We start from the raw sequence: 18,772 nt of genomic DNA, 5'->3' as shown, positions 1-18,772 counted from the left end.
CTAGTTTATTCAATATTAAATCTCCTAAGCTTGCTTATAGCTTAGTTTTGTGTTTCCACTCAGAGTTAAAATCTATTTCTTTAGAAATGTGGTTATAACTGATATAACAGTACCTTTCAACTTCTACACACAGAAGAAAATCTGCAGCAATGGAGAAACATATAACCCCTCTTCCCTTGCATGCCTTTTTCAGAACTGCTCCCAGATTTGCTCCATATGGTAAAGAGAGAGGGGGTGATTATAGTTACATAGTATACGGCTGCTCCAATAATGGGGAACAATATACCATAGTGGCAAAAAAATCACTGGATTTATAGCCAGAAAGCTATAACCCACTACTGTTAACTACCTGTGTTGACTTTTGGCAATCCACTTAACCTCAATTTCTTCAGCTATAAAACAAGGGAGTTGGACTAGGAGATCTAAAAGTTCCCTTCCTATGAACCTATATGACTGTATTTTTCTTAATCAGCAGTTTCCTTTTTACAATTTCCATTTTTAAAGAAAAGGATTAAAGTTGTCTCTCCTTCCTTAGTCTTTGGATTGGACTTACTTGGTGTGAAGCTATTAATTACATCTTGTGTCAACTGACAACTGGCACTCAGTAGTTCCCTTAGGGAGATCTCAAAATGCAAGATACAAAGTCATAGGATTTTAGAACTAGAAAAAGTCTTTAGAAGTCATGTAGTAAGCTGAAAGTGGTAGTCCTTTGCTACCAGGGAACTGATGCTGGTGGATCTAAGTTTGAGAGTTCTGAGATTCAGTGTGCTAAACCAATCAAGTGTCTGTGCTGTTGGGAACCAATGAGGTGAACCCCTAGGAGGCAAGAGCTATCAGACTGCTAAAGGGGGAGGGGAGGGAAAACAAGGGTGGATGTGGAGAACTGGTCCAGACTGGAAAAGAAACAGGCCAAAACTCTCCTTCCAATCAACTGGTAAGGGAATTGGATTGGGCCTGTGCATGTCCCCTGCACTGCTAGCCGTAGCAAGATAAGGAGACCTAGTCTAAAAAACAAATAAACAAACAAAAAAAACACATGAAATGCTACCTCCTTACTTTATGGATAAAGAAACTGGGCCCTGGAGAGGTCAGATTACTTGGACTAGAATTTACTGTCGGTAAAAATTTACTTCTAATAAAAGAGCTTGATGTTTTCATTTTTGCTTTTTTTTTTAAACTCAGCTTATTCCAGAAGTCTTTTTAAGTATATTCACTGGAAAAGTCAAGATTGTATTCTCACTCATAGCTTACGCTAGAAACTCATTTCTCTTATGAAACAACACAATTTAAAACTTTGAAAAAGAAAATTCATAATATTTTAAGCAGATTTAAAGTGGTTTAATAACAGTCCCAAAATCTGCAATTAATAATAAAACTGTCTGCGCTCATTTAGCTATTGGCAATGAAAAATAAAAGTGGCCAGTACGAAATGAAATATTTTCTAAATGCAATGTAGATGTCTGACATAGTCTATATGTTGCATGTAGCTCATGGGATGTTCCTTCTTATTTCCTAAAACACACCTCATATTTCCTTCCAGATCTTGCTCTAGAAAAGGGGTTCTTAACCTGAGGTCTACAAACTCTTTTTTTCTTATCTCAATAAATGTATTTCATTGGAATTGGTTCCTTCATAGTCTTGTGTATTTTATTTTCTGCATTTAATTTTAAATCATTCTAAGAAAGGATTTCTAAGTTCACCAGACTGCCAAAGGTGTCTATGACATACACAAAAATAGATTAAGAAACCCTGCTCTAGAGATAATGCTGCTGAGCTATTTTGGATAGTAATATTTAAGTAGCTTTAGCTATTTCTGCATAACAATTTCTCTTTCCTTTGTGTCTACTGGTTCATCAAAGAGCAAATAATCCATTGCTGATATCTTAGTCAAGAATTTCAACTATAATTTCCTTTTCAGAAGATTTGGGGAACAGGAGAGAGGGCCAGAATGTTCTAGTCTTCTCTGCCTCACAACTAAAAAACCCAGTGGATGCAGGGATTCTACCCTGACTCCTTATTCTTCTCAGAGACATCATTCTGATTTCCTTCTCCCTTGCTTCCTATTTATGTTTTCTTTAGCATCTTCCACCATGCTCAAGCACTGAGTCCTATCCCTCATTCTTAGCTTTTTTCTTGCTTTCAACTGAGAAGATAGAAGCTATCAGGTTGGAATTCCCTCATCTTCCTATATTTAATTGTGTTCCTCTATGCCCATTCCCTTTTCCTCTCTATATCAAAGGGAAAGGTACCCTGTCTTCTTTCAGGGACAAGTCCCCCCGTTGTGCCTTTAATCTCATTCTAGAATCTTTAGTCAGCTAGGTAGCACAATGGCTAGGATGCTGGGCCTGGAGTCAGAAAGATATGAGTTCAAATTCTACATCAGCTGTGCAAGCCTGGGCAAGTCACTTAACCTCTGTTCGCCTCAGTTTCTTCAATCAAAAAATGTTGATAATAACAGCACCTACCTGGCAGGGCTTTTGTGAGGATCAAATGAGATAATATGTGTAAAGCCCAATTATTACATAGTAGATGCTATATACATGTTTATTGCTTCTTACCCTTTAGTCTCTCCCTTTCCACTTACTTCTTAATGACTGTCATCTACAATATAGCTTCTGCCTCCGTTGCTATTGAAACTACATTCTCAACATTAGCCAGTGGTTTCCTAATCAAAAGATCTTATTAATCTTTTTTTTTTACCTTTTTGTCCATTCTGCCATGTATTACTGACCATGGCCTCCCTGAAGCTCTTTTTTCCCTTGGAATCTACATAATTACACCATTTCTGACCTACCTAACTCTGTCTTCTTTTGCATCCTTCCTTACCTCAAGACTGTCAGTTTCCAAAGTTCAGTCTTTGGCCATATCTCTATATTGAGTCTTTTCTTTGGGATCTGATTCATTCTCAAAGCTTCAACTCTATCCTCTATAAGGATGACTAATGTATATGCATATGTATATGCCTATCCAGCCTTGATCTTCTGACCAACCCACAACCAAGTATCTGGCACAAGTTTTCAGTTACCAGTTTTCTCAGGTACCTCAGAAAAGTATAAATCCAAATTTCAATATTCTTTTCCCTTCCTTACTTCTCTCCCACATCCATTCTCCCAAAAGTCTCCCTGTTTTTATTTCCATATTTCTGGTAATGGTACTATCATTCTCTTGGTCAGACAGGCTTTTAAACCATTTAGTCCTATTTGTCTTTTCCCTCCTTCTTGAACTTTTAGTTAATCTGGTACTATGTCCTGTCTGTTGTTCTCTAAAAACATATCATGTTCATCCTTTCCTTCCTTTCTCACAGTCACTGACCTAGTTCCAAGTCCTTATCACCTCTTTTGCATAGTTCCACTGGACTCGATCCAATGATCATATTTTATATAATTATAACTTCCAATAATGCAAATTTAAATACATGCAGCATCTTCAAGAAAATTCATTATTCTCCTTAATCTAGATCTAGGTGAATATTATTGAGAAGCTCGAATACTATTTCCTTTTTTTAAGAATGAGCAGCAGCACTAGCTTTTAAGTAGAAACACACATTTGCATTATGCTGTGTACTATCTTTTTTCTGTAAATCAATGATAGTGTCCACCTTTTTTCTACCCGTGATAGAAAGAACTTACATGAGTTTAGAAACTATTTGTTTTATCACATATTGTTAAGACTTATTCTTTGCTTCTGTTAAAGTAGCCTAACCCAAAGTACAAAAAAAAAGAAAGTAAGCCTATAAATTCCCTTTACCATGAAGTATAGGTTACTAGCGATTATTAGAGTAGATAAATATATTGCCAGCTAAGGACTGCACTAATGAATATACTAATTAATGCTTGATATTCTTTTGGTTTACGTATAGCATTTTACTCTCTCTATAATATTTATTAGTAATCTATGTGCATTAGAATAAGAAGTCATATACCTCAATAGTCTTTTATTGTTTAGCACCTTTTCCTCGATTCACAAAAAAGATACAGCATCCTTCTAAAGAATCTTTCCTGCTATAGTGGGCCAGTACTCAGATAGGAATGTTTCCTCAAAAGTCTAGGGCCAAAAAACGTGGAACAAAGTATTATTTTAAAGTTACATTTAAATTCGACCTTTGGTTACCCTGAGCTTCATGTAGTATTGGAAGAGTAGGAAACCGATAAAAAAAAAATAAAGAAATGGCATTGCTTCTGCATATAACAAAGGGTCAGAGGCTCTAATCCTCGGGCTGTTGCTTTTTGTAAAGCTAACTCTAAGTTATTGGAATTTAAACCAGTAGGATCAGCAGTGGGACCAGAGCCAAAAACCCTGATCTGAATTCCTAAAGCCCACCCGCAAACAATATAGAGCCCTCAGCAGTCATGTCTCTGTACTTTATCACGAGACAAAAAATAAACAAATGCACACCCAAAATATCCTTCCAATAAATTTGGTTTCAGACACATAAGCTTTTGGAATGGCCTTGCTTACTTGTGTGTGTGTGTGTGTGTGTTTGTGTTTCTTGCTTTTGCTGCTAGTTTAACAGGTATCATCTATTTGAAAAGCATTTACTACTAAATAAAGGGAAAAGGGGATAGGACAGACTGATGAGCTGCCCAGGCATTTGATTCCCCTATTTCAACTACAGAATGAAGTTCAAACTCTCTAACCAGGATTTAAAGTCTGTCATAATCTGCTCCTGGCATTCCTTTCCATTTTTATCTGTCACGATTCCCCTTTACAAACTCTGTGTTATACACAGATTAATCTATTCATTGTACCACCAATATCCATTATACTTTTATTTATCCTCATTTTGGTTCACACAATTTCTTTTGTCCTTGTTTCAGCTTATGTAAGTTAGTCAGAATAAATATTTGTGATTCAATTTGGTTTTTACTTCATCTTCTCACTAAATAAATATAAATGAATAGGAGAAATAAAAAGAGATGATACAAATTCTTCAATTTTGCAAGTCAGCCTTTGGGAGGAATTTGAAGCCATTACTAGATAAATTTTGTTGATAATGTTTGGATTTCATTCATATTTCACATTACCTCTGAATAATATATCTTAAACTGTTTCTTTTCTCAGTTCTATCAAGTAGCTACTATATGCAAAGACTTCCACTGAAGTTCTCTTCCGATATAATGCTGGCATGTATAATTAAATGTGGCTTCTCATAGGCTACACCAGAAAAGTAAAAGCTTTGTCAGATCCAGTCACACTGGGGAGATTTAGAGAATAGGCCATGCAAAGTATTACTATCTATCTGTTGTCCAAGCACCAACTTTGTAAGTTCCTAGGGGCCCATCACCAGATTGGCTACAAGGTTGTGCATTTTTCCCCCACAGCAACTGATCACTACATCATAGAAGGGTCAGCATTCACACTGATTTCTATCAGTTATTGCACAGTAAATCACAGATTACTAACAGATCAAATTAGCATTTTGATTGGATTGCTGCTCTTTTTATAGCTAAGGGACATTTTCTTTTTACTATACACATATGATTCTTTACCAGTTGTTAACTTTGAAAATTAGAAGCAATCAATACAAATATTCTTAAAATTCTACCATCCAGAATATCTTTACATGTCTAGGTCACTCTTGTTGTTGAACAATATTTTCTTGCCAAAGAGAATAGCAAAGCATTCTTAGCCTCCTTTATGGAAACCAAACAGATTACAGTCCCCCTCCCACCTTTCTAGAATTTTTATACCCTTACTCCCCAACAAATATTCTTTGATCCCCTGACACTGACCTCCTAACTGTTCCATGAACAACACTCCATCTCTTGGCTCCAGGCATTCTCTCTCTGGCTGTTCCCCATTCCTGTAACACTCTCCCTCCTCTGCCCTGACTACTGACCTCCCTAGCTTCAGTTAAGTCCCAGCTAAAATCTTCCCTCCTACAGGAAGCTTTCCCCAACTCCTCTTAATTCCAGTGCTTTCCAGCTGTTAACTATCTCCTATTTATCCTGTACACAGCTTGATTTGTAAAAATGTGTTTGCATGTTGTCTCTTCCATTAGATTGTAAGCTCCTTGAGGGCAGGGACTTCTTTTGCCTCATTTTGAATTCCTCAGCACTTAGCACAGTGCCTGGCAGACTTAATAAATGTTTCTTGATTGGTTGAATCTATAATTAAAAAGCAGGTAAGTTATATGAAAATCATTTTTATTAAAAAAGAATTATTCACTTTACAAAGTAATTTCCTGAACGATTCTTTTTGGCAGATGTCAAGGGATACTCAGTGATTAGCCTTCATTCTCCATTGGTATCCCTAAAATGTCAAAAAAAAAATAGATAAAAGGACCCATAACATTGGGTGAACCAGTGGAAGATTTATGGTAGGACATGAACAAAAGTTATACAAAGTGAGTATGCATGGATGGGCTGCTATGACATCATTGTAGATAGTACCTACATCAATGAACATGCAGATACATTGAAGTATTGGGGTATTAAAATACTGGATTAACCTTTTTAATAGGGATTCACTTCACTACTGATACAATATAATTGAATTTATCTCTAACTGTAGGCACTCATCTTGACATTTGGTCATGTAATATTTTATATCGTCACTGACTCTTTCATGTGCTTAGGCTTTAATTGGTCCTAATAAGTATAACATTTTCACCCAGTGGAAGTTATAGCAATTGTTTTGATAAATCCTTGAAGAGAGTGATGAGACTCTAAAATTAATCATGCAATAAAAAAGCAAAAAGAATAGCTCATTAAGTGACACAGAATGCCAATTAGATCAAAAATTCCTTACAAAATGCAACATTTTATACTTCCATATAGCTCATATTAAATACTCAGTAAATATTTATTGAATTGAATTTTTCTAGAACTCATTCATTCAATAAAGTAAGGTCTACTTGTCCATCAATAGCCCAGAACTAGAGGTTTAAGAAAAAGTACATTCTTCTCAGGTGTCAGGTTAAAGATGGACATATATTGTGTTTCAGTGAAATAATGATCCTGGGAGAATGAAAAAAAAATACGAGGACAGATGGTTAAGCTATCAAACAGTTAGCTTTTTCAGAGGCCAGAAATGTTAATCCAGCAAAGCTATAAATCCCAAAGGCAAATTTGAAAGTTATCATCCCCTCCTCTCCCAGCAAGAAAAGGCATGATTATTTTGGCAGAAGACAGTTGCTTCCCACAAGTCCAAACTGGCAGAAATCTTGAATTCTTTATAAGGAATTTTCAGATGACCCTCATGCTCTCTTGCTATTACTTTCTCTGTCTCTGTATTTTTTCTCTGTCTCTGTCTCTCTGTTACTATCTCTTTATCTTTTTCTCTGTTTCCTTCTCTCTCTCCCTCTCTTTTTTCCCTTCCTGTCTGTCTCTGTATTTTCTCTGTCTCTCTATACTATCTATCTCTTTATCTTTTTTCTCTTTCCCTCTCTCTCCTCCTCTCTTTTGCCTTTTCTGTTTGTATTTTTCTCTATTTCTGACTCTCTGTTACTGTCTATCTCTTTATCTTTTTATCTGTTTCCCTCTCTCTCTCCCTTTCTTTTGCCCTTTCTGTATCTGTGTCTGCCCTTTTGTTCCTGTCTTTCACTCTGGCTTTTTGGTTGCTGTTAACATGACTCTCTTCTAATGTGCTAACTTAAAGCTGTAATTCAGACTCATATCCAACTACAAGATTATAAAAAAATACTTTTTATGCCCAGAATATCATGGTCTTCCCCCACAACTTCTCCCTTTGTTATGGGGCATTCTGTCAAATGGTTTGTTTAATAAAGATTCTTTGTGTCTATGGTATCTTTCTAATCTATGGGTGATAGATTATCAATCTATCAAAACTTATCATTAACCTATTAAAAAAGGAAATTAGATTAAATGTTAGCGGGCCTGTGCTTAATGAACCCATGTTGACTCTGAGGGATCCTTAAATTCTCTTCCTCAAGTAGCACATGCCCTTTTTGTTCCTTCTTCAAATAAATATTTATTGAGCCCCTAATATGTGCAGAGTACTGTGATAAAGATTGGAAAGAATAAGTAAAATGCAAGTCCTCATGGAGCTTACAATTTAGTAATAGGAAAAGATGCAAATAAATATAATCACAGTGTTGCATATTGACTATATTAGAGAGTTGCAAATCAAAACTGGTATGTGAATTCTAATTCATTACTACACAAAATCATTAAAAGGTGGAAGGATCAAAGAAGTCTTCATGGAGGAGGTGGAATTTTAGCTGGGCTGCAAAAGTTGGGTAGAATTCAACAGGTAAAGAGGAGAACTGAAAGTATCCTGGCCACAAGATACAGCATGAGCAAATTCTCAGAAGTAGAAAAACATAAGACATGTTTATGGTACAGGGTAGGCCAGTGTGGCTGGAATAGACTTCATATGGAGGTAAGCATATGAGACAATACTGGAAAAGTAAGGTGATACAGGATTGTGGGGCCCCTTAATTCCAGCAAAGAAGTCTGAATTTTATTTGATGGACAAAAGAATACCACTGAAGATTTTTTGGTAGAAAGGTGATATGGCCATATCTGTACATAAGGATGATTATTCTAGCAGTAGTTTAAAGAATAGAGAAGGAAGTTGAGAAGACCCATTAGGAAATAAATGCAATAATCTAGGCAGATACTAAACAGCCCTATTTTATCATAATGGTAGTGAGAAAAAAGAGTAAGTGATTAATTAGAAGTGCAGATCAGAATCTTACAATTCATTCCATGTGAGAAATGAGAAGGATGGAAGAGTAACAGATAACACCAAGGATCTGAAATGGAGAACAAGGAGAATGGTGGTTCCATAGGCAGACATCTTGAAGTCAGAAGGAAAAACTGGCATAAGAAATAAGGATGATAAAAAGAAAGAAAGGAAACAAGCATGTATTCAGCACTACTATATGTTGGGCCTGGTATTAAGTGCTTTAAAAATTATCTCATTCGATCCTTCCATGAAAGGTAAGTATCATTCCCATTTTATTTGAGGAAACTGAGGCAAACAGAGTTTAAGTAACTTGCCTAGGGTCACACAACCAGTATATGTCTGAGGCTGGATTTCAACTCAGGTGTTCCTGACTCTCAGCTTAGAGCTCTATCCACTGTGCCATCTATCTGCTTCAATAAACTCAGTATTTTAAATACTGAGTTTGAGGATCCAAAGGGCAGTCAGGCAGAGATACTTTATAGATAAAGATGTAGATACAGAATTCAGAATAGAAGTCATGATAAAAGACATATATCTGAGAGCCAATCACATAAAGAAGTGATGATTATGAATGACATTACCAAGATAAGAATATGATGAGAGAAGAAGCCCTTGGGTAACACTCACATTAAGAATGGTGAGAAGAGGGTGGAGGGACAGCTGAAGAAACAGAGAATAACCTGTTGCAATTTTTGACATAGTTGACTACATCTTCTTGCAAACATGCCCTCTTCCCTTGGCTTCCATGACATTACTTTCTCTTGGTTCCCTATCTAGCTGTCTATTTGCTCTATCTTTTTGCTGGGTATAGAAAGAAGTACAGTAAAGAACAAGAAGTGTGTTGGGAACAATAATTTGGGTCAAAGGATTACAGGTAATGATAAAGGTGAAGATTAGGTTCAAAGTGGCTTAGAAAATGGATAAGCAATCAGAGAAAAAGGGAAATTTCAGTTACAAGTCTTAGAGATGATGCAAGTCCAAGACATTGTGTGGTGAAAGATATGACCTACTATTGTGTGGCTGGAGTGAAGTAGAGAAGAAGACATTTTAAATTGGTAAAACTGAAGAATTGTATGGTCAGATGGAAGGCTAACCTCTGGAGAGGAGTCATAGGTGAGTTGAGTAGAACATTAGATGGGAAGTCCCTCAGACTTCTCTTACTACTCCATGATTTGGTTTGGTCCAAATCTATCTTCTTACCTTTGTTCATTTATACCGAAGAGCTGACCTTACTATTTTCTCCTCTGAATCTACTCTATAATAATACCTATTTAGTTACATTTTCATTCAACTCCAGAGAAAGATGGTCAAAGACTTGACTTCTTGGGACAACTTGACACACTCCCTTCTGCTGTTCCTCCCCTTCTTCCATCTTGAAATAGTGCCCTCTGGACTAGAGGACATGCCTCCTTCCCTAAGTGAGTTAATCTGTTCAGATTGAAGCTCTTTCTTAGGGCTGAGTTTGATTAGCTAATGAGTAAATGCAAATTCACCTAAAATTACTCTATCTGCTTAGCCCTAAACCATGCTTCATATCCATCCACCCTGTATGTCTTGATATAGCTGCCATTTGCCTTACTGTTGCATCTGCCTCTTTCTCCCCCAACTCCACCCCACACCTCCACACACACACACACACCCTCTAGAACAGTGTCATGTGAGCTACATCCTTGGCTAGTCCCAGACGAGGCTTCACAACCATCTGCCCCAGACACCTTAGGACACTCTGCCATTGTCACTGTTGGACCATATACCCTCACCCTAGAGTCACCTCTCACTGTTACCTTCTGCTTTGGAAGTAAGAATCAATTAATATTACCACTACTTCTGGAGAATGTAAAGTGACTGCCCTGTGGCTATATTCACCATTCTTTATAACTCCACAGGGGAAAACAAAACAAAGGAAAACAACTCTCTTCCCTCATCACCACCACCACCACCACCACCACCACCACCACCATCATATGTGTTCTCCCAATAGAATGAAAGACCCTTGAGGGCAGGGACTATATCATTTTGTCTTGGTATCCTCAATGATTAGTAGCGTCTAATAAGTGCTAGATAAATACATTTTCACTTATTTAATTAAAAAAGAAACCACCTATTAAATTTCTCTGAATTCACCTACAGAAGAAACAGATTTCAGTCGCATCAATTAGTTTTACCAGTTGCAAGTCACTGGCAGGATTCAAGAAACATAATATATCATTTGAGTACTCCTCAGGGAATTTCACTGGCAGGCAGAGCAAAAGTCACTATGCCATTTGGTACATCCTGTGGTCCATATCCCTAGATTGAGAGTCAGTCTAAGGTGTCCTCAAGTGACCTGACCTAGTCTGGAGCTGGTCTAGGGTTCTTCAGAACTGAATAGAACCTTCCCAACCAGACATACAGCAGGAACTACCTTATTTTCCCAGTGACTGGGTGCCTACAGCTTTAACCAGCAACAGCTGCTTGAGGGACAGCTGATGGACATCTCTAAACATTGAATCTTTTTAAGAATTTTTTAATCTCATATCCTTTGGGAGGTAGCCTTCTGATTTTATTTTGGCCCACAAATCTAATTGAAATCATTAGCATTTTTATTTTTAAAAAAGCCTGTATGTCTATGAATGTGTTCTTTCTGCCCCTTCTTGAAATAACAGAGCATATTTGATGAACCTCAAGCAAGAACAGTATTACTTCTCAAAACAGTTGTCTGCCAGTGACCTTCACTCAAAGTTTCCCTAAGGAGGAATTGTTTATAGTTATGACTGGGAAAGCCCCAATGAAACCATAACTCACCCTTGACATTTTGAAGAGAGAGAAAGAGAGAGAGAGAGAGGAGATGGAGCCATTACGTTTAGACCTAGCCACCTACAGCCCTCGTATATAGCTAAATGATTTCCCTAAAGTTACTGTTTCTTTTAGTATATTTGTGTTAAGTCCCATCCAAATGTCTCCTGGCAGGGCCCCATGAGTCTAGTAGAGTCATATCAGAGGATGACTGAAATTCATCCAGCCTCACCAACTTCCTTTTGAAAAATCTTAAACTAATGTGCTGTAGCCTTCTCATACTCATCATAACCAAAAACAGAGCTCACCATCTTTTCCCCCAAAACCCACCCCTCTCCTGAATTTCCTTATCCCTGTGAAGGAGACCACTGACCTTCTAATCACTCAGGTGTGCAGTCTTTGAGTCATCCTGAATTCCTCACTGCTTCTCCACCACATATCTAATCTGCTGCCCAATCCTGTCAATTCTGCCTCCATAACATCCCTCACTATCTGTTCCTTTAGTTGTGTTCACTTGGCCATCACCCTAGTTGGGGATGTTTTGCTTCTCACTTAGATGAATACAATCACCTCCTAATTGATCTATCTGCTTCTAGTTTCTCTCTTCTCCAATTCATCAAGCGATATTCCAAAAACACGGCCTAACTATGCCGTTGCCCTAATCAAAAAGCTCCAGTGGCTTCTTATAGCCCCCATAACCACCTCATCTCCCAGATCAAAAACAAATACTTCTGTTTGACAAAACCTTTTGCCAAGTGGTTCTAATCTACTTTTCTTGGTTTGTTAACATATTTGTCCTCTTCATGCATTTGGTAGCCCAGTAGAAGTAGGCTTTTTGTTGATCCATAGATATGATTCTACATCTTCCATCTCCATACATTCACACAGGTTGCTCTCTAGGCCTGAAATGTGCTCCTTCCTCACTTCTTCAAATCCCTAGCTTCCTACAAAGATCAGTCTCATCACACCATTACCCACATGAGGCCTTTCCAAATACTCCCTTTGCACCCTAAAAAAAGGACTAGTAGGTGTGTGTGGTGTGTGTATATATCTCTATATATATATATATATAGAGAGAGAGAGAGAGAGAGAGAGAGAGAGAGAGAGTATATACTGGTATGTGCCTGTCTCCTTAATTTGCATGTAAATTCCTTGAGGATGAGAACAGATTCATTAATTTTCATTTGTGTCCTCGGCATCTAGCACACACAGTAGGTTCACAATAAATGTTTGTTGATTGATTGACTGAATGAATGAATAAATAGGAAAATTTCAGATCTGTAAGGGACCTCAGAAGTCATATAGTCACTCCTATACCTGGCAAACAGTCCTCTCCACAATATTCTGGATAAGTTTCTTAGATTATTATAAGTTTCTTAGGATATTTTAAGTCTCTTTCACCTTTAAGTCTATGATAATATGGTACTCACCATAGGACCTAGCTTTTTTTTACTCATAATTCAGACAATAAACCCTTCACATTTTGTAACTACTGCCATCACTAGGGCCTTGGGTTCAGCACTTCCTATCAAGAATGATCATATTCATCTAAGACATCTCCAAAGGCCTCATGATGGAAAATGCTATCCACATCCAAAGAAAGAACTATGGAGTCTGAATGCAGACCAAAGCATACTATTTGCTATTTTTTTCTTCTGTTTTGTTTTGTTTCCTCTTTCTAATGGTTCCTGCTATTAGTTCTAATTCTTACTTACAACATCACTAATGTGAAAATATGTTTAATAGAAATGTATATGTATAGTCTATATCAGATTGTGAGCCATCTTGGGGAGGGAGGAAAGGAAGGGGAGAAAAATTTAAAACTCAAAAGTTTATGGAAGTGATTATTGATAAATCAAAAAGAATTAATAATAAAAAAAAACTTCCTAAAGTTGAAAAAAATAAAAAGGCATTCCCTTCTCCAAAAAAATTTAAAAAGAAAGAGAAAAAAGAATGGTCATATTCTATTTTCCTGTTTCATTTTTGGATTGAGTGCTGATGTAGCTAACATAAGTTTTCTACTGAATATATTTGGGTTTTTTTTACATTATTTACATCCCATTCTTTCTTCCTCTTTTAGTCTCAATTTTCTTCCTTTCTCCTCTCTTTCCTTTTGTTTTGCTCTCCTCTATCTCTCCCCTCACTCTATCTTCTCTCCCCAACCTCTCTAGTATTCCTTCCTTCCTTCTCTCTCCTCTACCTCTCTGTTCCCACTCTCCCTTTGTTCTGACTCCTCTCTTATCTCCTTTCCTCCTCTCTCTTCCTCTTCTCTTCTCCCTCTCTTCTTTCTCTCCCTTCTCTCTCTCTTTCTCTCTCTCTCTCTCTCTGTCTCTCATATTTCTTTCCTTCCTCCATCCCCCAACCTCTTGTTTTCCTCCTAATTCATCACAGTCTGTCCAAGAAAATGAGGAGGAGCCTTTGGGGACTACCACACTAAATTATCATGTTGTTATTTTCTTAAAATACTTGGGTGTTGTTGGGTTGGGTTTTTTTTTTTTGTTGTTGCACAATAAGATTTTAAATTTCTTTGCCTAGAAAATGTGATCCTTCTTTCTTTTCTTAGTGTCTGATTGGGTCAAGTCAAGTACAGTTTGTATTAGTGAGGGGTGTCCCTTGTGTTGTTGAATTTGTCTGAATCACTCTCCTTATGCTTGCCAATATCCTCTGTGAAAAATATGCTCCCTACTTTGTTTGACAATGACAAGAAACAGCAGGGGTAAATTTTTAACTGACTGGATCATAAAGTGTTGGGAGGTTCTGTGGGATAATATGAGACCTGTGCAAAAGAAGAGTGTCTCCATAAGGGACCAGAAAACCTATAGTTTACCCTCTGAGAAACATATTTGAAGCAACGTGTAACTGAGCAACAGGCATATTTAGGTAACAGAGCTAAAAAAGTTATCTTTTCTGTTTGATTCTTTTTTCCTCTTTCTACCCTCCCAAAAAAGGAGTCCTTTCAATTTATAAAAAAAGGTGAAGAGAGAAACTTTTATATAAAACCTTTTTACAATTTATTTCTCATTATTAATCTTTAAAGTATAAAAATGAGTCTCTAGCTAAATGAAGGACTTCAAAGGTAAAATTTTGTCCATGTAAACAAATAAATAATTATTTACATTCTTTGGCAAAACAAAGCAGTTTCATCAATCTGGACAAGAAGGATTTTTTAAAAGAAAATCATCATAAATAATTTACAAAGGAAAATATGGTACAGTCTAAATATTAACATCATTGTCCCACACTGATGTACTGTTTCAATCAAACAACTCCCAATAACCAAAATCCTACACGGCCATGACAACTGTGACATTTAATGAAGTCTCCCCCACCCTTACTTGGAATTGGGGATACAGTTCCAAAAATCAGAAGCATGAACTGAGAAAGACTGAAAACATTACAAAACCAAAACAACAATAAAAGTAATCACCAGAAGCATTTTTTTAAGTTGCTAATATGAAAATGCAATAAAATGTGCAACAATGTCAAAAGCTGTGGATTATTTCTTATTGTTATAGGAATAAATTTCCATTGGAAAGAAAAAGACAGGGACAGAGAAAATTTGTCCAGGGCCAGGCAAGAGAAAGTTTTCCTTTAGAAAAGTCCATATGTGAAGCCTGATTAGCAAGTATTTCCTGTGTAGAAACTACATGCAACTTAATGGAAAGAAAAAAAAAAGATATTGAAGATTTTTATATTAGTGAATAACTGATTAACTGGTGGATTTGGTTAGACTAAATGCTGGTTTCCCTTCAATATTCAATCAAGAAAACATCCTATGTACAGCAGGCAGATAATAATATGAAATACTGAATTAAAATGGGGGGTAACTATATATATTAAGGTTCCATTTATAAGCTCTTCATTATGATTTTTTTCATCCTATGATAATCTGTCGTATTCTATATGACAAATTAATACTATCAGGCCATATATTTTGATAGGCACATACATTGTTTTAGCAGTATGTACACAATGCTATATGGTCATTATACTTATACTTCTCAAAAATGTACTACAGAGGCAACATATGACATGCTTAAAATAAGTTATTAGAGAATGTAGCTGCATCTGATAATCATCTAATAAATATTAACAAACATTTATAACTGGAACCTTAATTTAATGTGTTACCAAACTAGGTAACAGTAACATTGCCATCATTTGCAAAGCCCAGATCAGGATTTACATGTCAAAGTGCATTTGTTTTTGTTTTTTTTTTTATCTTTTATTTTTAATTTTTTCAGCAGCAGAGATTGGGAAAATGGATCAGAGGGGAAAAACAACAACAACCCACAAGAAATTGGGGAATGGCAAACAGAAAAAAAAGGGATTACAATAGTGTAAGGCTCAAGTTGGGGCACTCTGTTTTGTTATCTCATACACTGATTTTATTTTTACTGGGTGGGCTCTTCTTGCAACCTATAGAACCTAGCCTTTCACACTGTCACAAATGAGGCTTTACTGTTAAGTCTTCTCCGCAAGGTATTTCCTGGTCTAGATGTGGAAAGATGCCCTTTGAATGTGTGGGTTGTTTTGGTTATTATCTGTGGGTTTTTCTCCCCAAAAACACCCCCAATCAGTTGGAGGACATGTTATGCTGGTGTCTGTGAGCCTTATACCACTGCCACCCTCAACTCTTTCTTTACTATTACAGCACTATAACCTTGATTTAACTCCTATTCACTCTTGGCTAATGTATTCATGTAGGCCAGTCCTGGATTGAGAAATGATTTAGCACTCGTTTTCCTGCTTAATTTAAGACATGGCTTATACTCAGCATCTTCTTCAGCTCCATATACATAAATATATTAAGTAATTACACTTTACATGTAAACGTCATCCTTGTAAAACAAACAAAAACAGTGAAATGCATAGTCGTACTCAATTTTTTCACTCTGCTGAAAGCGTCTAACTATCATATTTTGCTTCTATGGCACATTGGCCACTTGTGTTAGGATCCTGTTGATATTACTTCTCAAAAGGCACTTGGGCATAAAATTGGCTGAGCAACTCCTGGGAATGGAGCGATGAAAGGCTGCTCAGAGGAAGGGTCCAAGGAACTGAAGAAGGAGGAGGTACAGAGAAAGGAGCTGGAAGTACCGTGATGAATTTAAGTGTCTAAGTTAAACACAGCACATACAGTACTTTGCTGGAAAGACAGCATCCCTCACTCAGACATCTGCAGGGAGAAAAAGAGGCAAAATGAATAATAGGACAGTGACATGATCTACCTTTAGGCAATTGACTTTGCCTTCTGGGACACATTGCCTTATCTGTAAGAGAGAGGAAGACTTGATTATAAGAACATAAGGCCAGAGTTTGAGAGCTAGAAGGACTTTCAGTAATCCAATTGGCTCATTTTATAAGTCCCAGGGAAGTTAAGTGACTTGCAATTTCTTAAGTCCAAATCCTGTGAAAGGTTATTCTGCAGTAGCACAATTACTTGCACAGAACAGACACACCCATGCTTATGGGAAAAATGCTTGAAGCTGTTTTGAGAGACAGCATGATGTAAAGGGAAGAGAGTGAGCACAAAGAGAGAGAGAAGTCAAGGAGTCTAGCTCTTCTCCCTCTACCTCTAATTAACTCTGACCTTAAGCATCTTCAATTCTCTGACCTTCAGGTGTCTCATCTCACCTGTAAAAATTTTTTATGTGTTTGAAGGCAGGGACTTGGACTCTTGAAGTCTGTTCTAAATATAACATTTGAGGTCATAATGACTGGATGTTAAAGGGCCATCACCTTCTGTCTATAAGATTCCTCTCTCCAAGGTTTTGATTCACAATACGTATATTACAAGGAGAAATGGCACTTCGTTTTTAACTCATCACAGAGTTTGCAGATGGTCTGGACGTCACGTAGTGACTTAGTCATAGCTCGTTATGTAGCATAGATCCCCAGATATCCATTAGACAACATGGAGGACTTTATGTATATTCATATTTTTTTTTACTTCACCTGTGATTTCATTAGCATAGTACATTCCAAGGAGGAAACTCTATCTACCAATGCAAATTGGCACTGCTTTGCAACTTAAAGTTGTTCCCCTGGGATAGTCAACTGCTTCCAAAGGAAAGTTCACCAAAACTTACCTCGGCATTCATATTTGAGGTCTGAGAAAAAGACCATTTCTTGAGAGAAGACAAAAAGACCTAACCGTCCTCCAGCATAGGTTTGATCATAGATTGCTCCTGAATCTGCCATAACCTGCTTCCCTTCATGTACTAAAACTCTGTTGGAAAAGAAACAATAAAAGCACAATTAACTTTCTAGAGAATGTACACAAATGCTATCTGGGACATCAAAAGGCTACGTGACCAGGGTCATATAGCCAGTATATATCAGAAGTAGGACATAAATGTTAGACTAGCTCTCTATTCACCAGGCAGGTACACTGCCTCTCTATAGCTATTATCATCTCAATTTACAGATGAGGAAATAGAGGCTCAGGAAGTAATGGGACCTGCCCATGGGTCATACAGCTAGTATGTATCAGAATGAGATCTGAACCCTGGTATCTGAATCTAGTGTCCTTTTCATTATACTGTATTGCATCTTTAATAATTCTAAATATGTGATAAGTTTATTTCATCCTTAGTCTTGGGTCCAGCAATGCTGAACCATCACCTTTGAGGGCTATCATATAATCTGACCTGGAACTAAGCCTCCATGCCACTTCCCAACCATCTTCATAAACTGCCTGCCATCTAGTCATATACCTTATCCCCTTCTCATTGGAAATTTGGGCTCTTCCCTTACAATACTGGGCTCTGATAATTCATCTTTTGCTTTATCTTGCCTTGGAATCAAATCTCTACATTACTTCCCTGCCATTTCCAAACCATCCCTCCCAAATAATCCACCCAATCCCTAGTCTTTTAGTTCCTGTGTTAGAATATAAGCTCATTGAGTTCTAGGATGCTCTTGCTTGCTTTTATTGGTATGCCCAGCACTTGGGACAGTGCTTATTATTGTAGGCCTATATACAGTGCCTATATAGTAAATGCTTAATAAATGCTTTAGCTTTCTATCTATTCTAACCTATGGTGTACGTCCCTAAACTATTCCCCATTCCTGTTTGGCCAATAATCATATGCCATTTATAGGACACACAGATACAGCTCTGTGAAGCATTTGGCTATCAAAAAAAAACAAACAAACAAACTACTGGATTCCAATGAGTCACAAAAGAAATTTTCCATCATCTTTTTTTGGAAAATTTATTTTACCATAACCAGTATGTTAGAATAATATCAGTGTTCCAAGAAAACTGACTTCAGTGTTCTGTCTGGTAATTCAATGCACAGGGATTTGGTTAATGAGATGAATAAGTTAACCTATTGGC

General features: G+C 37.0%; 1 protein-coding gene across 4 annotated transcripts in view; it reads right to left on the bottom strand.

Moving 5' to 3' along the window:
* Positions 1-6,182: 6,182 nt before the first annotated feature.
* The window catches only part of THBS2 (thrombospondin 2), a 58,517-nt gene continuing 45,927 nt past the window's right edge, over positions 6,183-18,772 (bottom strand). For 3 of the 4 annotated variants that reach the window (XM_027854830.1, XM_027854831.1, XM_027854829.1), the window contains 2 exons: positions 17,520-17,659; positions 6,183-6,252 (listed from right to left, as the gene is read on the bottom strand). In XM_027854830.1, coding sequence (XP_027710631.1) covers positions 6,227-6,252; positions 17,520-17,659 — 166 coding nt within the window. In that variant the 3' untranslated portion in view covers positions 6,183-6,226. Of the gene's footprint in view, positions 6,253-15,592; positions 16,607-17,519; positions 17,660-18,772 lie in introns of those variants that run through there. The other variant, XM_027854832.1, reaches the window with a different exon arrangement.

Source organism: Vombatus ursinus, unplaced genomic scaffold, assembly GCF_900497805.2.
Source record: "Vombatus ursinus unplaced genomic scaffold, bare-nosed wombat genome assembly UNPS02010639.1, whole genome shotgun sequence".
NCBI lineage: Eukaryota > Metazoa > Chordata > Mammalia > Diprotodontia > Vombatidae > Vombatus > Vombatus ursinus.
This window is presented reverse-complemented; position numbering and strand designations above follow the sequence as displayed.